At 58.4% G+C, this 25147-nt stretch overlaps 4 protein-coding genes across 14 annotated transcripts; 2 read left to right on the plus strand and 2 right to left on the minus strand.

Moving 5' to 3' along the window:
- Positions 1-646: 646 nt before the first annotated feature.
- Positions 647-7213, minus strand: ABHD14A (abhydrolase domain containing 14A). Of its 5 annotated transcripts, none has more exons than XM_064496486.1 (5): positions 7092-7213; positions 3030-3239; positions 2728-2843; positions 1216-1451; positions 647-999 (listed from the first exon to the last, which is right to left on the minus strand). In XM_064496486.1, exons 2-5 carry the CDS (start codon positions 3221-3223, stop codon positions 817-819), a joined length of 729 nt encoding a protein of 242 aa, XP_064352556.1. In that variant the 5' UTR covers positions 3224-3239; positions 7092-7213; the 3' UTR covers positions 647-816. The 5 variants fall into 5 exon arrangements, with proteins under 5 accessions (XP_064352556.1, XP_064352557.1, XP_064352558.1 ...); XM_064496487.1 differs by lacking the exon at positions 7092-7213 and adding an exon at positions 6927-7065; XM_064496488.1 differs by lacking the exon at positions 7092-7213 and adding an exon at positions 6909-7032.
- ABHD14B (abhydrolase domain containing 14B) lies at positions 6584-10821 on the plus strand. Of its 3 annotated transcripts, XM_064496482.1 has the most exons (5): positions 6584-6783; positions 7505-7538; positions 7729-7964; positions 9177-9418; positions 9797-10821. In XM_064496482.1, the coding sequence occupies exons 1-5, from the start codon at positions 6585-6587 to the stop codon at positions 9974-9976; spliced, it is 891 nt and encodes a 296-aa protein (XP_064352552.1). In that variant the 5' UTR covers position 6584; the 3' UTR covers positions 9977-10821. The 3 variants fall into 3 exon arrangements, with proteins under 3 accessions (XP_064352552.1, XP_064352554.1, XP_064352553.1); XM_064496484.1 differs by lacking the exon at positions 7505-7538 and having other exon boundaries at positions 6651-6783; XM_064496483.1 differs by lacking the exon at positions 7505-7538 and having other exon boundaries at positions 6712-6783; positions 7585-7964.
- Positions 10822-11876: 1055 nt separating this feature from the next.
- PCBP4 (poly(rC) binding protein 4) lies at positions 11877-21971 on the plus strand. Of its 3 annotated transcripts, none has more exons than XM_064496490.1 (13): positions 11877-12055; positions 18111-18255; positions 18430-18453; positions 18564-18596; positions 18820-18936; positions 19162-19293; positions 19447-19575; positions 19808-19882; positions 20041-20085; positions 20160-20223; positions 20344-20399; positions 20490-20659; positions 21279-21971. In XM_064496490.1, the coding sequence occupies exons 2-13, from the start codon at positions 18175-18177 to the stop codon at positions 21592-21594; spliced, it is 1242 nt and encodes a 413-aa protein (XP_064352560.1). In that variant the 5' UTR covers positions 11877-12055; positions 18111-18174; the 3' UTR covers positions 21595-21971. The 3 variants fall into 3 exon arrangements, with proteins under 3 accessions (XP_064352560.1, XP_064352561.1, XP_031326308.2); XM_064496491.1 differs by having other exon boundaries at positions 11878-12055; positions 20347-20399; XM_031470448.2 differs by having other exon boundaries at positions 11881-12055; positions 20347-20399; positions 21082-21971.
- Positions 21925-23990, minus strand: GPR62 (G protein-coupled receptor 62). Of its 3 annotated transcripts, none has more exons than XM_064496492.1 (2): positions 23909-23990; positions 21925-23843 (listed from the first exon to the last, which is right to left on the minus strand). In XM_064496492.1, the coding sequence occupies exon 2, from the start codon at positions 23801-23803 to the stop codon at positions 22712-22714; it is 1092 nt and encodes a 363-aa protein (XP_064352562.1). In that variant the 5' UTR covers positions 23804-23843; positions 23909-23990; the 3' UTR covers positions 21925-22711. The 3 variants fall into 3 exon arrangements, with proteins under 3 accessions (XP_064352562.1, XP_064352563.1, XP_031326313.2); XM_064496493.1 differs by having other exon boundaries at positions 21925-23823; positions 23909-23987; XM_031470453.2 differs by having other exon boundaries at positions 21925-23828; positions 23909-23983.
- Positions 23991-25147: the final 1157 nt, after the last annotated feature.

Consider the following 25147-nt stretch of genomic DNA (forward strand, 5'->3'; position numbering starts at 1 on the left):
CAAATATATTCTTTGTCTGAAAAGTAAGAAAAGCTGCCTGCTTTGGCCACTTCTTAGGTCCAATGAGACCTCCATGGGCATGATTAAAAATCTGTCTCTTTTTCTCCTGTTAATCTGTTTGTGTCAATTTTACTGTTAGCCCAGCTGGCAAGAACTCAAGAAGAGTTTCCCTCTCCCCAGCACTAGCACTGTTACTTGTTAAACCACATTCCCCAGCCCCATCTCTAAACATCAGGTTCCCTTAGGCAGTAGGTCCTGCATTCCTGACTCTCAGTCAGCTCAGCTGCCAGACCCTGGATTTCCCACCAAACCCAGTGGTCATTCAGCAATACTAATGCCCCCATATCCCTGACCCCACCCCCCACACCCCAACACTGTGTGGCCAAGTGCTCTGCTTACCCAGATTCACGCAATCCTAAAACCCCATTCTCTGAGCTAGGTGTTACCATCATGCCCATTTTACAGATAAGGAAACTGAGTCACAGAGTGGTGAGGGCAGCCAGCTATGAAGCAGCCCATGTCCTAAGCCTTCCCAGGCTCTGGAGCCCTCCCTCAATCTCCCAGCCTTGAAGCAATCCAGAGTTGCCTCCAACTCCCACCACAATTGCAGCAAAGCCAGGAAACAGGACCTGTCACTCCCCAGGCATGACAAAAATGTTTTTTTTTTATTGTGTCTCTGAGATGAAATGAGAGGTCCTGACAGGGCCCAGTCCTCTGGCCTCTGCCCTCCAATCCCAGGGGCTGCCTCCCTGGTGGGGGACTGGTCTGACCCTTCAAACTCAGGCCAGGCCTAGGGGGCCTGGACAGTGGGTGAGCTCAAGGCAGGTGGTCAAGGAAGGCAAGGAGGGCGAGGTGGAAGTCTTGCGGCTTGTGAAGGTAGCAGGCATGGCCTGCGTCACGCAGCTTCACCACTGAGTGGTTAGGCAGGTGGCGGAGCTGCCGCAGTGACTCTCGTGCCAGGATGCGGTCCAGCTCCCCATACAGGATGAGAGTTGGGGTCTGCAGAGCAAGGCAAGGGGCTGTGATCCTGGGGTCTGATGAGGACTGACCCTGAAGCCACCTCCTTAGGAAATCTTCCCCAAACACCCCATTTCTTCCATCCAGATCAGGAATGGGGCCATGCGTCCTCCAGGTAAGACCTGAATCCTTTCCCCACCATGATTCGAGCCAGGGACAGGGAGCCAGGAGACCCTTTGGAAACCCTCCTCCCAGTACCTTCACAGCCCAGAATTGTTCCTGGGTGTAGTTCTGGGTGGAAGTGGGTGCAATGGGCACGAATCCCTGCAGCTGGTGGTGGCCTCTCATCAGGAATGGCAGAGCATAGCGGCCACTCAGCGAAGGGCTCACCAACACGGCATTCTTCACCTCCAGGTCCTGCAGCACTCGCTCCAGCAGCTCTGCCCGCCCTGCCTCTGTGCCTGCCTCCTTTGAAGGTGCTGAGTTCCCAAAACCTGGGAACAGCAGAAGGCATCCGCTGAGGGGGGCTGGGAAGGAATTCAGGCCTTCTTGCCCACCACAGCAGGGAAAAGAGATGGGGGGCAGTGGCACATAGCACCTGCTACCCCAGACTTCCCAGAGCTATTTTTTTTTGTAATGTGATAGGCCTGCTAGAAAAAACATCTTTCATTCATTATATTGGCAAAACTAAAAAGACTGATAACATGAAGTGTTAGGGAAGATGTGGGGAAATGTGCACAGTCATACATGACTAATTGGAGGATAATTCCATATAGCATTTTTTGGAGAGTAAGATAGATTATAAATATTTATTTTAAAGATAAAAATTTTTTAAAAATATGTCCTTTGACCCATCAGTTGTCCTTGATGGCTACCCTACAGAAATTATTGCCCACATGCTCAGAGAAGCACATCCAAAGATGCTTTGGCTTCCTTACTCAAGCATTTCAACTGACACTAAAAGCTAAATCAGCCACCAGGAAAGAAATGGCCAGATAAAACTGCTCTATCCCTCTGGTGGCTCACACTACAGCAAGGGAGGGTCAGAGTACCTAGCATGATCCCTGAGACATGGTAGAGGAGGAGAGACCCAGGCTGCAGATAGACTGGCTAAGCAGGCAGGACCCCTGTCATGTTTATAGCCATCCACACACACAATCCTGCATATAGTCTGTGTCTCTAGGTATGGAAACGCCCCAAGAGGGGCTGGCACCCCCAGACTCCTTAGAGAGGTAAGAGGGAGAGAAACATGGCATGGGCCTCTGAGGGCATCACTCCTGTTTGATTTTTTAATGACAAGAATAATAGCATGGGGGGAGGGTACAGCTCATTGGTAGAGTGCGTGCTTAGCATGTACAAGGTCCTGGGTTCAATCCCCAGTCCCTCCGATAAAAATAAATAAATAAATAAACCTATTACCCCTGCCCAAAATTTAAAAAAAAAATAGCATAAATCATTTGTATAGCTGAAAAACAAAAAAGCTGCCTAGTTTGTCATCGAAAAGTCCAGTGAGATCTCCCCAGGCAATCGCTTGTGAGGAGGGTCATGTTTCTAACCGCTCTGGGACATGCAACCAACCACACTGCTGTCTTCAAGATAGAAAATAAAAACACAGACCTTTTTGTGTTGCCACCTTGCCTTGCAATCTGCCACTGCCTGTCCAGATATTGGGGTCTAGATGCTCCCCAGTCACACCTTAGGGCTCTCCTACTCCTCCAGTTGTCCGCTCTAGGAAACTGCCCCCGTAGACCCAGGGGTAGGGGCTCTCACCTGGGAGGTCGAGGGCCACGGCCCGGTAGCCCCTCTGTGCCAGCAGCTGCAGCGTGCCCAACTGCTCCCATGTGTAGGAGTTAAAGGCCTTTCCGTGGAGCAGTACCACATCCAACCTGTGGGTAGGCACACAGGGGAATGTGTGTTCTGGGGGTCTGGGAGTGGCCCACGGTTCTTTCGTCCTAGGCTTCTCCCACAGCCCGCCTTCCCAGGCCCTGAGCACCCTGAATTAAGCTGGGGGTTCCACAAAGGGACTCCCCTTGGGCCTAGTCCTGGCACTATGCCCTGGGGTCAGCACCCACCTGCGGACCCGGTGGAATGGGATCACCTCGCGGTAAAAAATGGGGGCGTTGCCAGGGGTGAAACCAGCCAGGATCGTGACATTGGGATCTCTCCAGAGCCAGGAGGTCTGGTCAGGGGGTCCTGGCAGTCCCATGTACAGTAGCAGCATGAGCAGCAGGCCCAGGCCCAGCAGGGCTACCTGGGACCGGCTCATGGAGGTCTGAACCAGTCTGTAGGAGGAGAGGAGAGGGAGAAGAGGGTAGGGCTGAGATCCACAAGGCCCCCTGAACTCTTCCTCAAACCCCACCCAGAAGTCCCCGGAGAGGAAAAGCTCAGCCCTTGCCCTTTCTCCTGCTCTGGGCAAGGGTCTGAGGGTTCACACCCACTACTCCACATGCCAGGGCAAGGGCTCAGATACCCCACAGCATGAGGAGCATCTGAGATGTCCCCCTAGCATCGGTGGCCACCATTATCCTTGTGCCAGCTGAAACCACTTCCACTCATCAAGAGCTTCTGACAACCAGGCTCTGTCCTTGGCCCTTCACATGTAATTCCTCATGAATCCAATTAAGAATGCTGTGGAGCAGATATGACTATAGGTCTCCAACAAATGAGGAAATTGAAGCTCAGAGAGGTAAATTCTCATGCCCAATGTGCAGAGTAGCCAGTAGGGGAACTGGGAATTGAGCCCATGTCTGGCTTGCTAACCACCAGGCCACACTTGGTTTGCCAAGATGGAAACCTGAGCTGGGAGGTAATGGATGAACGGGAACCTTGCTAGTGGGATGGGAGTTGGGAGGGTTATTAAAGGTGAAAGACATTAAAAGGTAAAAGCATGTTTGGAAATGGTTCTTTTTATCACGCTGCATATAACAATGCTAAAATCAGAATGTGTTTTATAATTGAAGGGAATATCTAATACTCTACCCCAGCTAATATTAAGTGGGAGGGCAGATTATGGAGAATATCCTTGATGGAGGAAGTGCCTAGGCACGAGGGGGTATGAGGCTAGGGAGGAGCATGGCCCACCTAGAAACAGAAAGGGCAGCATGGAGGCTGGAGAGACGAATGTATCCCACCCCCCAGCTTCACGGCAAATGACCTGCTTCGTGGGCTCCTCCAGTCTGGATCCTTTGCCAGCCCAGAAGACAGACCTCAGGATCCAGGACCCAGGCAGAGCAGTTAGCCCTGCCTTTGAGATTCTGCTCTGTCAATTGCTGGCTATGTGCCTTCAGTTTGTCAATAAAACGGGGGTGACAACTTCATGGCTGCCTTCCCAAGCTTCCTGTGAGATTTCAATAATACAGTGAACTTGATGGGGGCTGTTGGGTCATCATGTCTTGGGTCTAGGATGAGCGGGCCTGCCTTGTTCCCAGATTCCAGTAAACACGTCTTTAATAAGTGCCAACTGGGAGCTGGGGAATCGCCTATGCCCTACCACCTCTCCCAGAAGCTTTGGGGATGTTTCCCAAGCCCCACCCCCAGGAGTCAGGGTTAGGTGGTGACTGCAGTGGCAGGCCAACTAGGGCTAATGGAAACCCAGCAGCTGGGTGGAGGAAGAGCGGGCTCCTCTCTTCTTTCTGACCGTGACCAGCCAGACTCGCATGCAAGCCTCCAACTGGTGTCACCCTAGGTTCCCACCAGGCCAAGCATGCACGCTGAACCTCTCTTCGTGGTGGTCCTGGGGCACTGGGGCTTCTCTCCAGGAAAAGAGGGACGGGACTTGTTGCTATGGTAACCCAGGCAGCTGGCACACTAGACAATATACTCTACAGATATGGGGGGGAGGGGGGAGCTGTACCCGCGTTAGGTGCTTGGCAGCCACGTTGACAATGACACATAGGTGTACACACGTGCACACAATGAGTCTTGTCCCCAAACACTTCATTTGTACAATCAATTCCCTGCACGTACACGCAGCTTCCTTGCACACGCGCGGGCCTGTGTGCAATCGATACTTGGAAATACACACCCTCAAAAATCACACACAGTCAGATACAGATAGACATACGCTTTCAAAATCATTTGCAGACCCTCATATTTCAAGCACAGTCATACACACAACCCTAAAACTACACATGCTCACAAGAAACACATGCACAGGCAGACAGATGGACCCCGCAAACACAGACCCTCAGAAATACATACACAGACTCTCAGGTAGAAACAGACCCTTAAAATCACACTCACAGAAATGCACACAGTAGACATACACAGACACCAGCGGGCAGACAGACCCACACACTCTCCCAACGCAGGCACAGAGAAACACTAACACACAATACACTGACACACACGTACACCCAGACCCCCAAGAACACACGCCGACAAACGTTCGCGGGCGTGCACACACACGCACACAACACGCGCGCGCGCGCGCGCACACACACATCACACGAACATACGCACACCCGCTGTCCAGGCGCGGCCCCTCCCGCAGGACTCTTCCCCAAGGCGCCAGGACATGGGGCGGGGTAAGGACAGCCCGCCCCGGGCACCCTGCTGGCCTCACTCCCCTGGGACACTCACCCGGCCGACTGGGATGATCGACCGGCTCGGCCACTGCGGGGCGGGCTCAGCACAGGCGCAAACAGCCCCAGACAGCGCGGCGACCAGTGCGCTGCCTGCGCAGCTCTGCGAAAGGCTACCGGCACTAGGCGGCGGAGAGCGCGGCCACTGAGGCGCGCTTGCGCAGTCCGCAGTCGTAGGGTCCGCGCCTTGTAGACGCCTTGGAGAGGGGACTGGGGGTGGCGTCCCAACACAGCACACAGTCCTGGCCCCTCAGTCTAGATTTTCCAGATTGCTTTCGGGGAAGAACCACACGGCTTCTTCCCACCAGGCTCCACCCATGCTCAGTTTCTGTTCTGGACAGTTGAGTTTAGGATAACGGTTATCTTAAGAGGACCATATAGGGTTGTCACCACCACGGAGAACTGTATTAAGGACTTGGGGGCCTGTCGAACCTTAGAACAGTGTCCGGCGCGGAGGTCTCGCTGCATAACTGCCAGATATTAGTACCATTACGCAGCAGCCCCAGGTCTGAACCCAACCACTACCCTGACTCCTACAAATACACAGGTGGCACGCGTTCGGTTAAAACCCGGGGTGGCCTCTAGGCTCCTTCACGTCCCCATAGGTCACCTATCCTTGGCGACATATGACCAATATTTGGTCTTCCTCTGGCCTGTGCTGCGAGGCCCCGCACAGGGAGGCTGCAGGGAACCTACAGGACTCACTTCTTATTAGCGCTGTTTGAGGCAGGCAACATCACACCGATTCTACAGGCAAGGAAATTGGCTCGGAGGCGTTGGGAAAAAGATCAAGGCTGGACATTGGCAAAGCTTCTCACTCAAACCTGTCGGGCCTCAACTGCGTGCCAGGCTCACAACTCCGGGCCTGGGCAGCCCAGGCTGAGATTGAGGGGGATAGGGAGAAAGGGTGCTGAGAGCAACAGGGATGAGACCACAAAGGAACCTTCTTTCTCAAGCCACACCATGTGCACGTGGGGCAGGTCGCTGAGGGTCTCAGGCGCGACCCAGCGCAGTGCTGGGAGCACGTGGGGCCGCTGTGAAAAGATGGGCGCAGCAGCACCCACCGGCCCTGCGACGGCCTGTGACCACAAGAGGGAGCCTCGGAGCCGGGGCACGGCTCGGTCCCCGCCCTCCGGAGGGCCACATCCCCGCTCCAGCCCCTTCTCTGCTTCCCTGCCCCGGGCCCCAGTCGCCGCCTCCCCTCGCCGGCCTCCTGTCTGCGCAAGCCCACGCAGCTCCCCAGGTACCTGCCCCGCGCCCCCGACCCTCTCTTCCTCTCTCCAGCTAGAGCCCGCCCCCACCTACCCCAAGTTTCTGCCCTTCCCATATCGGCTCCCCCGGTCCCTTTCCTCGGGTCTGCCCCCACACCTTCTGCGTGCGCCCTACCAGACCCAGCGAGCCAGAACCGAGGTCCTCGGAGGGGACAGAGCGAGCGGTGGTGGCGCCGGTGACCGCGCCCTTGACCGCGGCGTCAGTGCGTTGGGCCCCAGCGGGCAGCGTGCTGAGCACCCCCCATCCCTTGCTGGCCGGAACTCCAAAGTTCCCGCTCACCGCTCAGCGCTCTGGTTTCCGCCCCTGGAAGATAGGATTTTTTACTCCAACCTCGACCCTCTCCGGCTTGCGGTGCCAACCCACGACCTGTAACAGTGTCTAGAAGAGGAAGAAGTTGACAAGCAATAGTCAGCTACTCAGAGTTGATTGAACATTGACTATGCTTACTACGGGCTAGGCACCGGCTGAGTGTTTTACGTGCCCGGCCTCATTCAATCCTATCAGCCGCCTATGAGCTGAGTACTATTTTGTTAGCCCCATTCGTAGAAAAGGATAATAACAATGAGAACAATAATCGTAATGGGAGCCCCATGTATTGAGTTATTTCTAAGATTGGGCACCCTCACTTGTCGATTCCTTTTTTTTTTAAACTGGTAAATTATTGAGGTAGGCTTTAATGTCCCAAATTTCAGATGAGGAAACCAAGGCCCAAGGCTGTACAATTAGGTGAGTAGCAAAGGCAGAAATAACACCTCTGTCTTCCTCACCCTAGAGCATGTTTGCAGAGTTCTGGGGGCCTCCTAGAGGCCTCCTTGTTGCTTCGGGAGGGTCCCCCACCCTCTCTGTGGCAGTCTTCCCGGTGCCCCCTGGGGCAGGGTGTTCCGGGGCTCCTCATCAGTCTGGCCTTGAACTACAGGCACTTCACCAGCACAGAGGCAGGTATGGCGGGCGTGGAGCTGCGTGAGGGCACCATCCAGGTGCAGGGTCAGAGTCTCTTCTTCCGAGAGGCTGGGCCGGGCAGTGGGCAGGCTGCCTGCTTCTCCGTGCTGCTGTTGCATGGTATACGCTTCTCCTCTGAGACCTGGAAGAACCTGGGCACGCTGCACAGGCTCGCCCAGGCTGGCTACCGAGCTGTGGCCATTGACCTGCCAGGTATCTCTGGGGCAGCCTTCTGGACAGGGATTGTGGGGGCCTCACAGGGGACCAAGGGCTGGGGGCTGGGAGACTGGGAGGACCTAGCCAGGCTGACCTCTGAGCTTGATAGGACACAGTGTACACTGCAAGGGCCTTCGGGCCTCTCTAATCCTCGTCCGAATATGGTCTGGAAGTGCCCAACTGTGTTGCCCAGGCAGTGTTTCTGAGCCTCTGTTTCCTCGTCTGTAAAGGGAGATAACCACAATCATTCTGGGGGTTGGCTCTGGTGAGAATGGAATGAGATTATCCATGTAAATTTGTGGCCAGTACCTGACACATAATCTGTGCTCAGCTGATTGGAAGTAAAATATTTTGAAAGAGCCATAACCACAGGCTCTGTGGAGAAGTGAGACTGAGTCTCCTGACACTCTGTGGACAGGGCAGGGCCTGGTGGGTGGCTAAGCCCTCAGTCATGATTTCACCTACAAAGCTCAAAGTTAGATCCTGGAGAGGCAGGGTCCACCCCAGACTGCCAGACATGACTGGCAGGCCCCAGCTTATGGTGCCAAGTGTGGAAGGGGCAGCATGGCTGACCTGCTCCCCTCACTGGCCATGGCCAGTATGGTTTTCAGTGTCCAAGGGCGGGCCTCCAGGCCAGGTTAGGATTGGTTCTGACAGTGGGTTGGGTTGAACTTCAAGGCCAAGGCCTTGAACTAATCTCTCTGTAGAAGGTAGGGACTAATTGGAGGGGAGGTATGTGGGCAGAGCTAGCCCCTCAGCCACAGTGCTGGAGGCATCCACCCTGCTGGTCCTGGGACAGATGTCTCTGAAGCAGTTAACTCACTTAATTTTCACAACAATTTTAAATGGCAGATACTTTGGTTATCTCCTTTTAATAGATGGGGTAACTGAGCAGCCGAGAGAGGGCTGAGGGGACTTTCCCAAGGTCACATAGTAAGTGGAGAACTGGGACTTGGACTCAGCCATGTTGGACTTCAGAGCCTGATTCTTTGAGGACACTATACTGCTGGGGGAGATGGGCACAAACACATAGGGAAATGCCTTATAGCTTGCTCCAGATATGACAGATCTAGGCTGCTTTAGGAATAAACTCAGGTACATTGCATGCTGCCAGAGATTGACCTAGGAGGGCTTCCTGGAGGAAGGAAACCTCTCTCCCCTGTTTTCCTACTCACCACCTCTGTCTCTCCCACACCTGAATCCCTGCAGGTCTGGGGCGCTCCAAGGAAGCGGCAGCCCCTGCCCCTATCGGGGAGCTAGCCCCGAGCAGCTTCCTGGCAGCTGTGGTGGATGCCTTGGCCCTGGGCCCCCCTGTTGTGATCAGCCCGTCGTTGAGTGGCATGTACTCCCTGCCCTTCCTCACGGCCCCAGGCTCCCAGCTCCGGGGCTATGTGCCAGTGGCCCCCATCTGCACTGACAAAATCAACGCTGCTGACTATGCTGGTGTGAAGGTACCCCTGTGCGGGAGGCTGAGATATCCCTGCCGGGAGCAAGGAAGGGTCCATTCCAGGACTCTTCCTCATCTGGGGAGGGGGTAACCAATGAGTGGCTTCTGTGGGGAGCTGAACCACCAAATTCTGCCCTTTTGGTAACTTATCAGCAGATTACTGTGCCAAGCCTTATGCTAAACTGTGTGCCGGGGAGACACAAATTCATGCCTCTCTGTTCCCCTGCCCGACTCTACCCCCGCTATGGGCCACCTTGTCTCTCCCTCTCATCTGAGGTGACCCCAGGGACTGACATGATGGGGAGGGCTGGAGCTGATCTCCAGGAGACTGGGGCTGGTGTGGCAGGTCCCTGTTGACTCTGCCTCCCTTTCTTTTCTCTAGACCTCGGTTCTTATCGTATATGGAGACCAGGACCCCATGGGTCAGACCAGCTTTGAGCACCTGAAGCAGCTGCCCAACCACCGGGTGTTGGTCCTGGAGGGGGCGGGGCACCCCTGTTACCTTGACAAACCCGAGGAGTGGCATACAGGGCTCCTGGATTTCCTGCAGGGGTTAGCATGAGGCCCAGGCCTGCTGATGGCGGTGGGGCAACCTGCCTGCCTTGGTCTCTCTCTCATTCTCTCTCCCTCCAGGGCTCCTGCTCATTATGCACACGCAACACGTGTGTCTGTCTGTCTTTTGTCTCTTAGGGTCTATCTGTCTTTTCCTCTTCCTCTTTCTCTTGCAGTGACAGACTGGAGCGGTGAAATCCAGAGAAAAAAATTAAGGAATCAAGGAACATAATCTGGTGGAGGGTAATCCATTAGATGAGCTTCCCTTATAGACATTCCTGCTGGGCCTGCACTCCTTCCTCTGCTCTGACCAGCCTTCCCCCACCTCCCACCTCCTCTGCTCCTTTGGCTGCCCTGCTGAGCATTCACACCCCTTACCCCCACCTCTCAGGCCACGGATACATACATGCCCACCCACATGTTTCTGGAGGGACAGGCACACTCTCCCAGCAGCTATGCATTGCGCGCGCGCATACACGCAAACTGTGCCTCTCATACAACACTTGCACAGGCACATGCTGCCCTTCTCAACCATATAGCATGCCACATCTGGGAAGGTGGGGACCTCATGGGCCAGGCCTTGCAGGAGATCCTCTGCCAGGCTTAGGTGTGGCCAGCTCTGAACTTCATTTACCCACAGGCTGCAACTGGCCTTAGATAAGAAATGCCCCCAAAAGCAGAGGGCCACCCATTCCATCCTCAGGTCTCCCAGCTTTCCCCCCTCCTTCTGGGTGCTCCACAGAGCCTCAGGTTATTAGGCCTGGGTCTTCTCAATCGAGCTTGCTTCCTGCGCTGAGGTTTGGGGGCTGGGGAGACGGAGAGCGGAGGTCTGTGAAATAAAGTGATGCAATTAGACCCCGCAGGCTCTCGCTGTCTCCGGAGCGCCGCCCCTCCCCCGCCCCCCTTGGGCCCGCCACGGTGGCCCCTCCCCCACCCTGGCGGGACCAGATGGTCCCCCTGCCCTTTGTCCACCGGGCCAGATGGAGGGGAAGGGAGATTGGATTCCCCTCCCCACCCACACACACCCAGGTGCCAAGAGACTCAGCTGTAGGGGGAGGTGGAGGTCAGTGGGACCAGACTGAGCCGATTACGGATGAGAGGGGGGAGGTAGATTTGCGCCCGCGGCGGCGGGAGGTGCGGTGCGGGAAGGGGAGAGCTTGGGAACCGCCCAGCTCCTCCCCCTACTCTTACGCCTTCCCTAGTCGAGTACTCAACTGTGCGGCGTCCCTGGCGACCCTAGCCCGAAAAGGAATTGTGGGGGTAGCTTTGGGGGAATCACGGGACGGGTGCACAGGGTCACACCGCTCTCAGGCACCTCCTCCAGCTGGTCTGGTAACCTGTACTGGACGGACAAGGGCCGGGCCTCGCGGAAGCTGTGGGTGGCTGAGGAGTGTGGGGCTTGGTGGGCGAGAGCCCCGCGCGGGGATGGATGGCGCAAAAGCCAGGAGCTCCGGGAACCCGGCCCGGCCGAGGGTCGAAACCCGAGCTCCGAGGGAGCCGAGCCGGAGCAGGGCAGCGCGGGGGCTGGCAGCAGGGCCGAGGCCGAGATGGGGGTGCAGGGGGCTCGGCAGAGGCGCCGGGCTGGCGGCGCGGGCGGGAAGGACCGGCCAGCGGAGAGCGGAGGGACTGGGAGTGGGGCGCAGCGCGGGCGGTGCGGGAAGGACCGCGGCCGGGACCGCGTTTTAGGCCGGTTCCCCGCCTCGCTCCCGACTCCTGGGGGTTGGAGGAGCCGCCAGGGAAGGGTCGCCCCAGCCCTCCCGGAAGCGGCCGCCGCTCCGGGCGCACCGCGGTGCGCGGGGCGGGGCGGGCGGCTGCGGCACTTGGGCGGCTGGGGCGGGCCCGCCGCGCTGTAATCGGATCCGGGGAGGGGGCGGGGAGGGGCCGGGCCCGGCGGGCCGGGGGTGGGGGGGGGGCGCGGAGCCGGGCTCCGGGCCGGCCGGGCTCCGCGCCTGTCAAACCCCTCATTGTTCGCAGCTGATGTCACTCGCAGTTGTGAGCGGCCGCCTCTCCCGGGGACAATGTGGGACTGAGCGGCCCAGCCGCCGCGCCGCCGCCGCCGCCGCCGCCGCCGCAGGACAGCCCCAGCGAGGTAGGGCGCGGGCCGGGCGGGGCACCGCGGGCCGCGAAGTTTGGGGGTTCGGCCAGGGGCGGGGAGCCCGCGCTCGAGTCCACAGGCTGGGGTCCCGGGTTTGAGAGACTGGGAGACTGCGAGGAACATGTTCCCTGTCTGTCCCACACGGGCCCAGGCCTGCACAGGTGGGGGGAGCTGGTCTGCCAGAGGAGCCCCCAACACCAGGGAGGGGCTTCTTGGACCTGAGATCCCAGATTTGAGGCCCTCATCCCACCTGCTGTTTCTGTCCTTTGGACCTGCTCCTCTCTTGTCCTCCTGCTTTGGGTTCTGGTTCTGCTCCATCTCTGTCCCCATATGCCATTTCCCTGCAGTTCCTGGCTCAGCACACACCCCTTCCCATTCTCTGCAATCCTTAGGGGAGCCAGACAGACCTCCAGGCCAGGGGTGTGTGGAGATGACAGTTGGGGGCTCCGAGTGGCCCCTCGTGCCCTGGGGCTCTTCAGCTCCTGGGCTCAGACCTAGCTTCTTAGCTGAAGTCCTGGGAGGTGCGGGGGCTCTGGCTACTCACTTCAGCACGGCCCTGGAGCCTCCCTGGCCAGGAGATGGAGGTACCCGCCTCCTCACTCTCCTATCCCAGGCCCGCCATCTTGAGACCTGTGGCACCCTGTGCCCTGCCCGGCTCCAGCACCCTGGGGAGTGGTCTTCAAGGGGATGCACCCAAGGCCAGGTGCATTCCCTTCTCCCAGAATGTAGGCTCTTGGCCCCCTCAAGCCCAGGGTGATCACCTTCTTGCTGGACCAACAGAGCTTGTGTCCCGGGGGCCCTTCTTCCCCTACAAAGAGCATTTAGAACCCAGGGACTCCCCAGGACCTTAAATCTCGGCTCCCACCTTCACTTTTTACTGAGGTTATCCTCATTGCTTCAGAGCCAGCAACTGAGACCCTATCTTTACCATCTGAAGATCCCCCAGCCCCTCCAGGCCCTAGGAGCCCCTTCAACCTCCAAGGCACCCCCATCCCAGCCCCCACCCCCCAGCCTTCATCAGCATGCAGGCTCAGGCTGCCCAAACACAAGGGGATTGTTCTTCTTGCATGCTCAGGGTGGGGGGCTGGGAGCAGGCGGCCCACACACCCTGGCAGGCCCAGGCCATAGGGAGGCTGGTTTTGCCCCACCCTGTGTCCCCAGACAGGCTCTGTCCACCCTCCCTACTCCCATCACTGCTCCCCTGCAGCCTCCATCACCATTGCTTAGTGGCACTGATCTCTTGAGGGAAGAGCTCTGAGCTGCACAGGTGGACCCCTGGGTTCTCCCAGCTCAGCCAGTTGCCTCTCATGTAGCCTTACAAACAAGCCCCTTCCTCTCTGGACCTCAGGTTCCTCTCTGGTGGGGCCCTTACAGCTGTGACAGGCCGAGCCTGACTTTGTGAAACCCACACCACTCCACAGCTCTTCTTCCAGCTCCCCTTCCCCATGGGGAAACCCACTCTGGGCCCCCAGAAGTCTCAAAGCACAGCACAAATCCCCCACTCCAGTAATATGTACAGGGAGCCCCTAAACCCAGAGAAACAGCAGGAGCAGGGGCTGGAGGTGCTGAGGAATGGGAACTGGGAATACTGTCCAGGCAGATCCTCACTCTCCCATGTGACTGGTCCTCTTCTCACTCTACCCTCACTGCTCCTCTGGGACCCTTAGCCCCATCTCTCATCCCTAATTCCTCTGGGCCCTGCAAGCCCTTTCTTCTTCCCGCACACTAAACCTGGTCCTAGCTTCTACCCTCCTGAAGGACCTCCTGCTCTCCTGGAACTCTCTGTGTAGAGGAAAGACAAGCTTGGAAATGCTCAGTTGAGGCTCCTTTGAGTTGCAGGCATCTTTGGGGGAGCAGATAGGCCTGAGTGATTACATCTGACTTGGAAAGTTGGGGAGGGCTTCACAGAGGAGGTGGCATTTCAGAAGGATTTGGACAGACAGTGGGGAGGATGGGCATTTCAAGCTGGGATCAGCCTGGGCAGAGGCCCAGAGGCCTGGAGGTGCTAGGCATGTTTTGCAGTCTGTTGTGTGTGGGGGATGGGGTGGAAATGAGACAAGAGAAATTGGCAGGGGTCAAATCATGAAGGGCCTTGAGTGCCTGTCATTGGAGGCACTGGGGAGCAAAGGATGAGCAGCAGAGTGGCCCAGTCTCCAGCCTGCAGAATGGAAGCTAGAGACATTTCTCAATTTGGGTGAGACAGTGACAGGATGGGTACCAGTGGGTGGGGCTGTACTATGAAGTTGAGCCCTTTCTCCTGGAATCCAGTCTGGGCCTGAGCCTGCCTTACTTTCCCTTGGCTGTGAGGACTCTTGGGGGGTTGTCTAATGATGCTCAAAGGAGGCTGTAGCCCTTCTGGCACCAGCCAGCCTGTCAGAGTGTCCCTCCTCTGCCTCGCATTGAGTCTACAGGACAGTTCTAGGTCAAGAAAACAGAGGCTGGAGCTCATGGACCTCAGGCTGCCCGCCTTCAGGGCCCTCGTCCCCTCACTCTCCTAAGAAATGGTTATGAATGGCTATCCTGGTAGGTTGTAAGGCTTAGAGCCTGGGTGCATGGGTCTGAGGATGCTGGGGCAGTCCTTATGGAGGCCTGGCTAATCAGGAAGGGTGAGCATGCCCAGAGAAGGAGATGGGCAGGGGAGTCAGGATCCCTCAGTGCCAATCCCCTCCAGGCCCAGAGTCCACCCTGCCTGACCCACCACCACGCCCTGCTTTGCCTGATGCCCCGAGCCATTCCCCAGCATCACTGGGTGTGGCCAGCATGGCTGCTTTTGGAGTGGGAGTAGAAGGAAGCTGTTAGGTTGGAGGCTGGAGGTGCTGAGGGGGATGTTGGGGGATGTGAGGTGGGGGATGAACTTGGAGACTGGACTTTCCTCTCTTCTCAGCCCAGGTGGGTCTCTAATCCCTAGCTGGTCCAGACACTCTGGCTAGCAGAGCCGAGGGAATCCCCCAAGGGGCGGGCCGGTCCACTTGAGTCGCCTGGCCCCAGGAGCCCTCCCCTCCCCCGGATTGTTCTTGCTCCAGAACAAAGCCAGGGTGGACACTTGATCCCTGCATGCGGGGGGGGGGGGGAGCTGGCTAAGCCCCCGGCCCTTTGATTGGGCAGCTGTCATGAGAGAGAGACAGCTGGGGGGGAGGGGCAGGAAGGGGCAGTCGCCATCGCTTACACAGCTGTCACACACACCCCCCCCGCCCCCTCCAGCTTGAGTGGCAGGAAGCCAGGGACAGAAGGAGTGGGCACTGCATCTGGGGAGGGGGTCTGGGGAGCAGGAGGGAAAGCCTGAGGTCAGAGGCCTGCTCTGAGCTTAGTATGTTCTGCCAGGGAGCCCTGCTGAGCAGAGGGGGCTGGGCACCCCCAAAGGTGAGCTGGAGGTCAGTATGGCTTGACGCGTGGCTGCCATGTGGGTGACCCAGCAGGGACCCAGGGCCCACTAGGCTGGAGCAGCAAATAACTCCTTAGAGACCCAGTGAGGGTAGAAGGGGCGCCAGTACGCCTAGTAGGGCTGCTTGTTCTTAGGGCTCTTAGGGAAATAATTAGGGAAACCTGTGTCACAACCCCTGGTTCTCCCCTAAAGACAGGAAGAACCTTGGATGTCCCTCAGAACAGAAATGACACAGAGAGACCAGCCACTGCCCCCTGCCCCCAGCCCATGTACATATATAGCACAGGTTGGTAAACTGAGGTCCAGGTCTGGTCCAGGCCTAACCAAGGCCACCCTCTGAATTTGGGGAAATGGGGCTCTGCCGTGGTCCCAGGTACCTTTTTTAGGGCAGGAGCCCTAGTTCTGCCATGTCACAGCCCTTCTGCCCTATTTTCCCAGGAGCCTTTGCCCACAGAGGGTACGTAGAAATGGTACGGGGTCAGTGTCAGGTCTCCCACAGGAGACTGCCCCAAAGGGGTCCCTAAGCCCCAGAAAATTCTGGAGCTTAAGACTGTGGCTCTGGATGAGCTGTCAGTCCTTTCCAAACACAGCCCACGTCTACTAGCCAGGCAGAGGTCTCAGGGATTACTGATGCCTGCTCCCACCTTTGAAGAGCACCCCCACACCTAGGAAGAGGACTGACAGACCCAGACGGGACAGCCAGAAACGGGAGGCAGACAGGGCCTGTGACAGAGCCTCGCACTAGCAGGAAGGACCCTGCTAGTCCCACCACGCCCCACCTCTCTGTGACCTTGGGCAGGTTACAGACCCTCTCCAGGCATCAGGCTCAATTTCCCTTTGGAGAATTGGTCTGTTCAGATAACCAGTGTGTTCTGAGCACCTTCTCAGGCCTGGCTCTGGCCTGACCTCTGGGAACACAAGGAGAAGGCGGCAGGCAGCCTTCGCTCCTGCTCTAAGGGACTCCCGGGCTGGTTAGGACAACAGAAACCAAACGCGTCATCATGAGTGTTTCTCTGGGAGAAGTGCAGGCAGCTGGGGGATTGTTACAAGGGCAGCTAGCATGAGGTTGGCCAGGATGCTCACAGAGCACCATCCCTGCATCCAGTGTTGACCTCTGACCTCTGGAGAGCCTATGGGCAGAACTTGAGACAGAGGAGCAAGTGCTGGGGAGGCGACAGTTACTGGGTGCCTGGGGAGACAGGATTGTCACCCCCATGGTACAGATGAAGAAACAGGCCTCAGGCCATACAGTGGCTTGCTCAGACTTCCTGAGAAAGCCAGGCTGGGAGCCCCAGCCCTCCTCCTCCACACGCAAGCTCTGGCTAGCAAGGGAGGTTCTGAAGAGGGCATTGGACAGAGCTCCATACCGTTGACCATCATGTCAGGATAGGGCAGGGAGGTGCCCAGAGGACTCCGGAGTGCTCGAGCCCAGTACACTCATTACGGCTGATGCCCTCCCGGATGGTAGGAGTTTGCAGGGTGGGGGCTTGGTGTTGGCTCAGACTTGGTCCCAGTTGGTTCCCTCCCTGTTTTCCTACTCGGGGTCTGGTCCTCCAGTGAGCTCCCCATTAAGGCTGAGCCTTGGCGGGAGACAGCCACTGGAGGAGAGGGATTTCCAAGCAGGATTAAGGTTCAGGATTAAGTTGGGGCATGAAAAGGGGTCGGATGGGGAGGGCTGGTGGCTGGGCTAATCCCAGCAGCTAATCTCCAGCTCCTTCCTCCATCAGTTAACGGCCTTGACATTACCCAGCCCTGCAGTCCCTTTCTTACCCATTACCCAGTCCCAGGGGGAAGTAGTCCCTCCATTTTACGGGTGAGGACATTGGGACTCAGAGCCCAAGTGACTTGTTTCTTGTAAAGTAGGAAGTGCTCCAGGCTGAGAATGTGGCGAGCCTGGACACTTCTTACCTCCTCAGCACATAGGAGGTGTGCTTGGAAAGCCACTGTACAGACTGCTGGTCCTCTGACACCCAACCGCCATCCCCTAGTCCTGAATGAACCTTGCCCACAGCTGATTTGCAGGAGCCTCTGCTTTAGTGACCTCTAGTGGGCAGACCTCTAGTGGGCAGACCTCTAGTGGGACTTCCTGGAGCCTCACCACCTTCACTTCCACCCTCCTTTCAAGACCGCCATGGCTCCCATGGCTGCTCCAGCTTCCTCTCCAGCTACTCTTCATGCTCTAGCCAGTGGGGCTCTGGCCCCTAGACACAAGTGCCTCTTGTTTAAAGTAACCTTTCAACCTTAACCCAACCTTCAAGGCCCCATTCACAGGGGTCCCCTCTTCCAGGAGGTCAGGGAGGAGGCACCCCTTCTCTGGACTCTCATACCCTCCTAGTTAATTCTTTCTTCTAATGTACAAAGGGAAGGGAAGGATACTCATGGAGACTGGGTGCCTGCCACGTGTGCTTATCTCATGTTAATTCCCCTAACACTGCGGGTAGGGCTGGGTATCCCCTTCTTACATGTGGGGCAGCTGAGGCTGGCCAGGTTGACACAGCTAGTGAGTTGCACATAGCACACAGGTCAATGTGACATTGAAACTTGGGGTCCACACTGTCTCCCTGCTCTGGGAGTTTGGCTAGCCTGGCTCTGGGATCCCCAGGTAAGGGCAGGGGACCCAAAAGAGAGCTGGGCTTCTCTCTAATCCCTCTTCCGCCACCCCTGCAGAGCCGGCCAGGCCACAGCGTGGACATATTCCCAGGCCACCTCGGCCCCAGCCCCGCCTGACAGGATGAGCGGCTCAGATGCGGGGCTGGAGGAGGAGCCAGAGCTCAGCATCACCCTCACGCTGCGGATGCTGATGCACGGGAAGGTGAGGGGGGTGGTTCTCAATGGCTCGGGAGGAGGCAGAGGGCAAGGCCAGGCCAGCTGGGAGAGAGTTTGATCTTGGGTGTCCAGTCTTTTGCAGAGCCCCTGCCCCAAGTGGGGGAAAGGGCAGGGCCTGGGGCATTGGTACCTGCTGACTCCACTCTTGTCTTGTTTGCAGGAGGTGGGCAGCATAATCGGGAAGGTAGGTGCCCGGTTCTGTTCTGCATGTCCCCTTCAACCTGAGGCCTCAGTCCACGAAAGGAGGCAATGACCAGTCAGCCTAAGAGCCATTCTCTATTTTGTCTCCTGCAGAAAGGAGAGACTGTAAAGCGAATCCGGGAACAGGTGAGGATGGAGTTTGGGAGAGGAGCCCAGGGCACCTGGTTTGGAGGGGAGGGGAAATCCCTGCCCCACCTTGTCCCTGAACCCACCATCTGGGATGACCAGTGAGTGCCCCTAGAAGGTGGCCGTTTCCATCCTGGGGCCTGCTGAGTGGAGGGGTAGGCAGGTTCCTGCCCGGGAAACAGAAAAGGAGCCGCACTGCCCGGCGGTTGTCCTGTATCCGCAGAGCAGCGCCCGGATCACCATCTCTGAAGGCTCTTGTCCCGAGCGCATCACCACCATCACCGGGTCTACAGCAGCCGTGTTCCATGCAGTCTCCATGATCGCTTTCAAGCTGGATGAGGTCTGGGGCTTGCTAGGGTGGGAGGCCAAGGGTGGTTCCTGGGGAGAAACAGGATTCCGACGCCACAGGATGGCTACAGGTGGGAGGGAAGGCCAAGCCCAGGGCAGGCTTCTCTCGGAGTGGGATGGTGGAGGGCTTTGCTCCTTCATCCCGCAGCAGGAAGGTGTCCCGGGGGTGGAGAAGCAGCAGGGGTGTGCACAGCCAACCCACAGTCTTCCTGCCCAGGACCTTTGTGCTGCTCCGGCAAATGGGGGGAATGTCTCCAGGCCTCCAGTGACCCTACGCCTGGTCATCCCCGCAAGCCAGTGTGGCTCGCTTATTGGGAAGGCCGGCACTAAGATCAAGGAGATCCGAGAGGTAAGGGGAAGGGGCTACCAGCCTCAGGTCTTACCCTTCTGTTTCGAGGGGCACCTGGGCTTATGGCTTCCTGTCCCCTGAGGAACTCCAAGCCTGGGCACTCTACTCTGGGTTATGGGAGTAGCCGGAGGTGGCCCTGTTCTCTGCTTGCAGACTACAGGTGCCCAGGTGCAGGTGGCAGGTGACCTGCTCCCCAACTCCACTGAGCGTGCTGTCACCGTGTCCGGGGTGCCTGATGCCATCATCCTGTGTGTGCGCCAGATCTGTGCTGTTATCCTGGAGGTGCTGCCCTGGGGCAGGGAGAGAGGGCAGGGGATGGGCCCATCCCCTGCCTTGTCAGGCCCCTAAATCCTCTGCATGTGACCCCAGGTAGAGGGCAGGGCGGGGCTGCAGGGATGGATTAGGAGCTCCAGGATGTTGGGATACATTTACCTGGGGGCTATGGGGAGGGCCTTGGGGAGGTCAGGGAGTCCTGAGAGGGTCCTGATAGAGCCTCCCCATTTGTGCCTTCCAGTCCCCACCCAAAGGAGCCACTATCCCATATCATCCAAGCCTCTCCTTAGGTACTGTCCTTCTCTCCACCAACCAGGTGAGGGGGGACAGCAGGAGGGGTGGGACGTGTTACTGGAGCAGGGGGAGGAAACGGAAGAAAGAATTGGGGGTCCAGGGAGAGGTGGGGAGGAGTGACCCTGGCCAAATTGCCCTGACCTGTCACATTAACCACTTTTACCCACTTTGTGTCCACAGGGCTTCTCCGTCCAGGGTCAGTATGGGGCTGTAACCCCAGCTGAGGTGAGTGACTACAGCCCAGGCACCCCTTCCTGTACCAAGCCTCCTCTGACTCCTGACCCCTCTTCTCGGCACAGGTCACCAAGCTCCAGCAGCTCTCAGGCCACGCAGTCCCCTTTGCCTCACCCAGCATGGTGCCAGGTGAGCAGCCCCTGCAGCAGAAGGCGGGGGAGATCCCAAGGGGCCGGGCAGCGCCCCCTGGAAAGGACGTGGGGAGGCAGGAAAGGCCTGGAATCACACCCAATCCCTCTCTCCCTCTAGCAGGACTGGATCCTGGCACCCAGACCAGCTCACAGGAGTTCTTGGTTCCCAATGACGTGAGCAGGGGATGAGGTGGTTTGAGGGCGGGTAGGGGGCCCAGGGGCCTGGGCCTCACCGAGGGTTGACTTCTGCACACCCTCCCCCAGCTGATCGGCTGCGTGATTGGGCGCCAGGGCAGCAAGATCAGTGAGATCCGGCAGATGTCAGGGGCACATATCAAGATCGGGAACCAAGCAGAGGGCGCTGGTGAGCGGCATGTGACCATCACTGGTTCCCCAGTCTCCATCGCCCTGGCCCAGTACCTCATCACTGCCTGGTGAGTGTGGGGTAGGGGATTACAGGTTGTGGGGCTTAGGTGCCTGAGAAAGGCTGAGGTCGGGTGGGGAGAGCTGACCTCCCTTCTTCGGGGGCCTGTCCCCTGCCTCCCCTAATTCTGTCCCACTCAGTCCGTGTTGCCCCATCTGTCCCTCATGTCCTCTTTCCCCATCCCTGACACTTCTCCCTGGGTCTTTGGCTTCCCCATTTCTCCCCTCACCCCATATGTGTTTGTCCCTTCTTCCTATCCCTACTCTTCCAGCCTTTCCCATCTTCTCCCCAAAGACATCCACCCTATGTCATTGTTCTCAATTCCTCTCTATTTTTCATCTAATCTCACCCCTTATATTTGCCCTCACTGCCCCCTTTCTCACCCACCCCTCCACCTTCCCCTTCATCTCCTCCCTCTATCCCTCTTTCCAGTCTAGAAACGGCCAAGTCTACCTCTGGGGGGACACCTGGCTCGGCCCCCACAGACCTGCCTGCCCCCTTCTCGCCACCCCTGACGGCCCTGCCCACAGCTCCCCCAGGCCTGCTGGGCACGCCCTATGCCATCTCCCTCTCCAACTTCATCGGCCTCAAGCCTGTACCCTTCCTGGCTCTTCCACCTGCCTCCCCAGGGCCGCCGCCGGGCTTGGCGGCCTACACTGCCAAGATGGCAGCGGCCAATGGGAGCAAGAAAGCCGAGCGGCAGAAATTCTCCCCCTACTGAGGCCAGCTGAGGCACAGGCGCGGGGGCAGGCTGGACCGCCGGCAGGGGGCTGCCTCCTCACCTTACCTGCCCAAGGAGACTCCAGTCCCAGGGTCCCAAACGCCGCTAATGCCCAGACGCATGGATGCACCCTCTGTCCTGCCCCGGTCTGTGGGTGTTCCTGCTCTCAAAGTGGGAACAGTTTCCAGCCCAGGGTTTTGGGAGCTGCGGCAGCCCCAGTGTAGGGGGCTCCACCTCCTCTAGCTCTGTGCTTGGATGCAGGGAGCATCCTTAGTGCCCCCACTTTGGGGGGGGTCACTCATGCACTCCCCATCCCTTAGGGTCTTCCCACCTACTGCCCCCACTGTGGGGATCAGGGAGGAGACCTGGGGGGTGGCTGTGGGCCATGCTTCTCTCCCCACCTCCCTGCAGATTCCTGCTGCTTCCACTGATACCCTTTTGACTGGAATGGACTGACTGGGCTTGGCAGAGGGCAACCCAAAAAGGGGGCACTGCCGGGCAGCTGGGGGAGTGGCATGGGGGCAGGGGCCGAGTTCTCAGCAGCAGACACTCTGTACAGTTTTTTCAATCCCTGTTTTTGAATAAATGTTCTCAGAGACCAGGAAGCTGTGAAACACTGTGGGTGTTGGCAAAACCTCCAGAAAAAGGGTGTAGCTAAGGGAGGCCCCAGAGGATCCCCACCTGTGACTCCAACAGCCGCGGTTGGGCTTCAGCCCCTTCCACATGCCAGTTCTAGAGCTTCAGGGCTCCTTGGGGGTCATGTTGTCCAGCCTCCTGCTGCTGGCACCAAGTAGATACGGTTGTTTTCCGAGCATTTTAGAAGCTGATGGAGGAGCTCCGGTAGTTTTGTCCAATCTCTCCTGGGTGCAGATGTCAGGAGGGTGGGGGTTCTTTCTGGGTGTCTCCCCACTGGTTCCTCTTGCTGTGGCTGTAACCCAGACCCTGTTCTGCTTGGCCCATCCCTTTGGCTGTGAGCCCTTAGGGCCCTCTTCACTGTGATCCTGCCCACCTCTGCTCCTTCCTTGGCCCGGGGACCATCCATGAGTGTCCAAATCACCCAAGCTGGAGGAGCCCTTAGAGATGGTCCAAGACACAGATGGGAAAACAGACCTAGGGAAGGGTAAGTCTGTGCTCAAGGTCATGAAGAGATGGGTCCAGAACCCAGGATTCCGAGCTCCTAGAAGCCTCTGGGCCTTACTAGGCTGCAGGCCTCCTTTCTCCCATTCCAGAGCCAGAAGTCCAGGCAGGGCATTTGCCACACGCTGTGCAGGAGGCTGGATGGGCCCCTTCTGATACCACCCTGCTTTCTCCGGTCCCTGCTCAGCTTAACAGACAGATCTCTCAGGTGGCCTCTGGCATGCTCAGGCTCTCTCCTCCTGCCAAAACCTGGGTTTGTTCTGGTGCCTCAGAAGAGCCTAGAACAGGGCCCTCTGGAGGTCCCTGGAGGTGCTGCAGGAGTGCGCGAAGGTGCCAGGCCCGCGAAGTGCAGGCCCGCGGAGGCCGGGGCAGCGCTCGGCGGGCGAGGCGGCCCAGCGTTCGGCGCACGGGGCGCTGCAGCAGGCCATACAGGAAGGGGTGAGCGGCGAAGGCCGAGTAGGCTACCCAGGTGACGGCCGCCTCGGCCGCTGCGGCCTGCGCAGCGGGCGCCAGGCACGCACAGCCGTAAGGCAACCAGCAGGCTGCGAACTGGCCCACAGCCAGTGCTGGGGCCAGGGCTGCTTTGACCCCGCGCAGGCGAGGTCGGAGGGGCGGCAAGATGGAGAGGCGGCTATCCAGAGAGTCGGAGCGCGGCCGGGACCCGCGCGCGGGCCGTGGGGGCCTCAGGGCAGCGCGGCGCGCCACGAGAAAGATGCTGCCGTAGGCGCCGAGCAGCAGGAGGGCGGGCAGCGCGAAGGCCAGTAGCGCCCAGAGCGGCCGGAAGGGCCCGAGGCCCCCGGCCAGGACCGAGCAGCGAGCCGGGGCCGGGGGCGGTGCGGGCGGCGGCCCAAGCAGGGAGAGCGCGCCCAGAAGCGCCGCCGCGGCCCACACGGCGGTGAGTACGAGGGTGGGCGGAGGCCGCGCGCCGGGCCGTAGTGGGTGCACTATGAGGCGGTAGCGCGCCAGGCCGAGCGCGGCCACACCGAGCGTGCAGGCGGGCAGCAGCGCCGCCGAGAGGAAGCGCGCGGCGCGGCAGGGCGCGGGGCCCAGGCGCACGCGGCCCAGCCCCGGCGGTGGTGCTGCCAGCAGGCCCAGCGGCATGATGGAGGCGGCCGCCAGCAGGTCCACGATACACAGGTGCACCAGGTAGAGCGCGTCGCGCAGTCCCGGCGTGCGCAGCACCACGACCAAAAGTGCGCTGTTGCCCAGAAGTGCTGCCGCCTCCACGACAGCCGCCAGGATCAACCCTATTGAGGCTGCGACTTCTGGGGCGTTCAGCTCTGTGGTGTTGGCCATTCGAGGGCTCAGGCTTCACCCTGTGCTGGGATGCAGAGAGCTAAATGGAGCTTCCCTCTTCCCCGCCATTCCCTTCACCTGTCCCTTGCTCCTCTGGCCTCTCACCTCACAGGCTGCCCAGGCGCTGGCTCGGTCGCCCAGACTGCCATCCTCTTGGGGACTTGGCCGTCCCCATGGAAGGGTGCAGGGCTGGGACTGCGGCTCTCTTCTCCGCCCCAGCAACTCAGCCCCTGCTGGAGATGGTACTGGCTGTCACTCTGATGTTGCCCTTTGGAGATACACAGAGCTGACAAGGGAGGGGCAGGGCCTGGCACCAGCCCCCTGGGTCCTAGCAGCTGCCAGCTGGAGGCTGTGCTGTGGAAGTGCTGGGGGTGCCTCTGAAGGGGGGCCCAGGGCAGGCACAGGCTGGAGTCTAGACTGAGGATGTTAGCATGTGGGCTTTGGAGTTGGCCAGACCCTCTTCTGTCTTTCCCAGGGATGGGAAGTGCCCCGCTCCCCCCATCTGCTCTCTTCTGCCATCCCCGACAGTGGGAGTAATCAGATGGTTCGGCCTTTGTACTGAAGGGAAGCTGAGGTACCAGTGACACAAGAGCTGGAGCAGGGAGACCTCTAGGTACCCTCTGGTCCGCAGGAGGGCTGGTTCTCTCAGAAAGAGGAGGCAAGGTAAAGTGAGGGGAAAAAATCACAGGGCTTGGCACATAGTAGCTGCTCAGGTGGTATTTGCTTGGCACAGAATAGATGCTTCATGACAGTGTGTGGAATTAATGAGAGGAGACCTTAGGAGGCAACTGCTGGTTTTTTTTGTTTGTTTTGTTTTGTTTTTGCTGTTAGCAAACAAGTCCCCTTCTGCTAAGAACACCCTGAGTTTTCTTTAGGAAGCCACCCCTCCCCAACTCTCAGGACATATGGTTTGGTGAGCAAGATCCCCACCTTCCAGATTCCTGATTAGACACAAAACCCAGTCCTGACCAGTCAGTGTATGGTACTCCCCAACCCACAGTATTGGCTCAGGGAAAGCCATGTGACTCCAGTGGGACATATGCCACCCAGGTGTAGTCACCCAGTCCCATGGCAGAACCCCATCTATACCCTGATGGCTTGCATTGGTGTCCGAAGCTCCTTCCTCTCCCCTGAACCCCAGACTTGGGTATCCAGTTGTCTCTTCAACATCTCCCCCAGTGCTTTGACCACTGGGCATCTCAAACATCCTGTGTCCAAAATAGAACCATGACTCTTGACCCCTCCCGTCTGCTCCTTCCAGTCTTCCCTATCTTAGTAAATGCCATCTCAGAATTTTCCACTGATGCCTCCCCCCCGCCCCCCACGCCTCACATCTAATCCATC

Source organism: Camelus dromedarius, chromosome 17 (assembly GCF_036321535.1).
Source record: "Camelus dromedarius isolate mCamDro1 chromosome 17, mCamDro1.pat, whole genome shotgun sequence".
Lineage (NCBI taxonomy): Eukaryota > Metazoa > Chordata > Mammalia > Artiodactyla > Camelidae > Camelus > Camelus dromedarius.

Excerpts from the sequence above, each read along its gene's own strand:
- ABHD14A (XM_064496485.1), bottom strand. The coding sequence starts at position 6,277 with ATGTTGCCTGCCTCAAACAGCGCTAATAAGAA. Across the intron at positions 3,240-6,245 it reads TCAAACAGCGCTAATAAGAA|ACTGGTTCAGACCTCCATGA; the intron begins GTGAGTCCTGTA and ends CTCCTCCTACAG. Across the intron at positions 1,452-2,727 it reads CGTGGCCCTCGACCTCCCAG|GTTTTGGGAACTCAGCACCT; the intron begins GTGAGAGCCCCT and ends TGCTGTTCCCAG.
- ABHD14B (XM_064496482.1), top strand. The coding sequence starts at position 6,585 with ATGGGCGCAGCAGCACCCACCGGCCCTGCGACGGCCTGTGACCACAAG. Across the intron at positions 7,539-7,728 it reads GCCCAAGGCTGTACAATTAG|GCACTTCACCAGCACAGAGG; the intron begins GTGAGTAGCAAA and ends CTTGAACTACAG. Across the intron at positions 7,965-9,176 it reads TGTGGCCATTGACCTGCCAG|GTCTGGGGCGCTCCAAGGAA; the intron begins GTATCTCTGGGG and ends GAATCCCTGCAG.
- PCBP4 (XM_064496490.1), top strand. The coding sequence starts at position 18,175 with ATGAGCGGCTCAGATGCGGGGCTGGAGGAGGAGCCAGAGCTCAGCATC. Across the intron at positions 18,937-19,161 it reads TCGCTTTCAAGCTGGATGAG|GACCTTTGTGCTGCTCCGGC; the intron begins GTCTGGGGCTTG and ends CTTCCTGCCCAG. Across the intron at positions 20,224-20,343 it reads CTCACCCAGCATGGTGCCAG|CAGGACTGGATCCTGGCACC; the intron begins GTGAGCAGCCCC and ends CTCTCCCTCTAG.
- GPR62 (XM_064496492.1), bottom strand. The coding sequence starts at position 23,803 with ATGGCCAACACCACAGAGCTGAACGCCCCAGAAGTCGCAGCCTCAATA.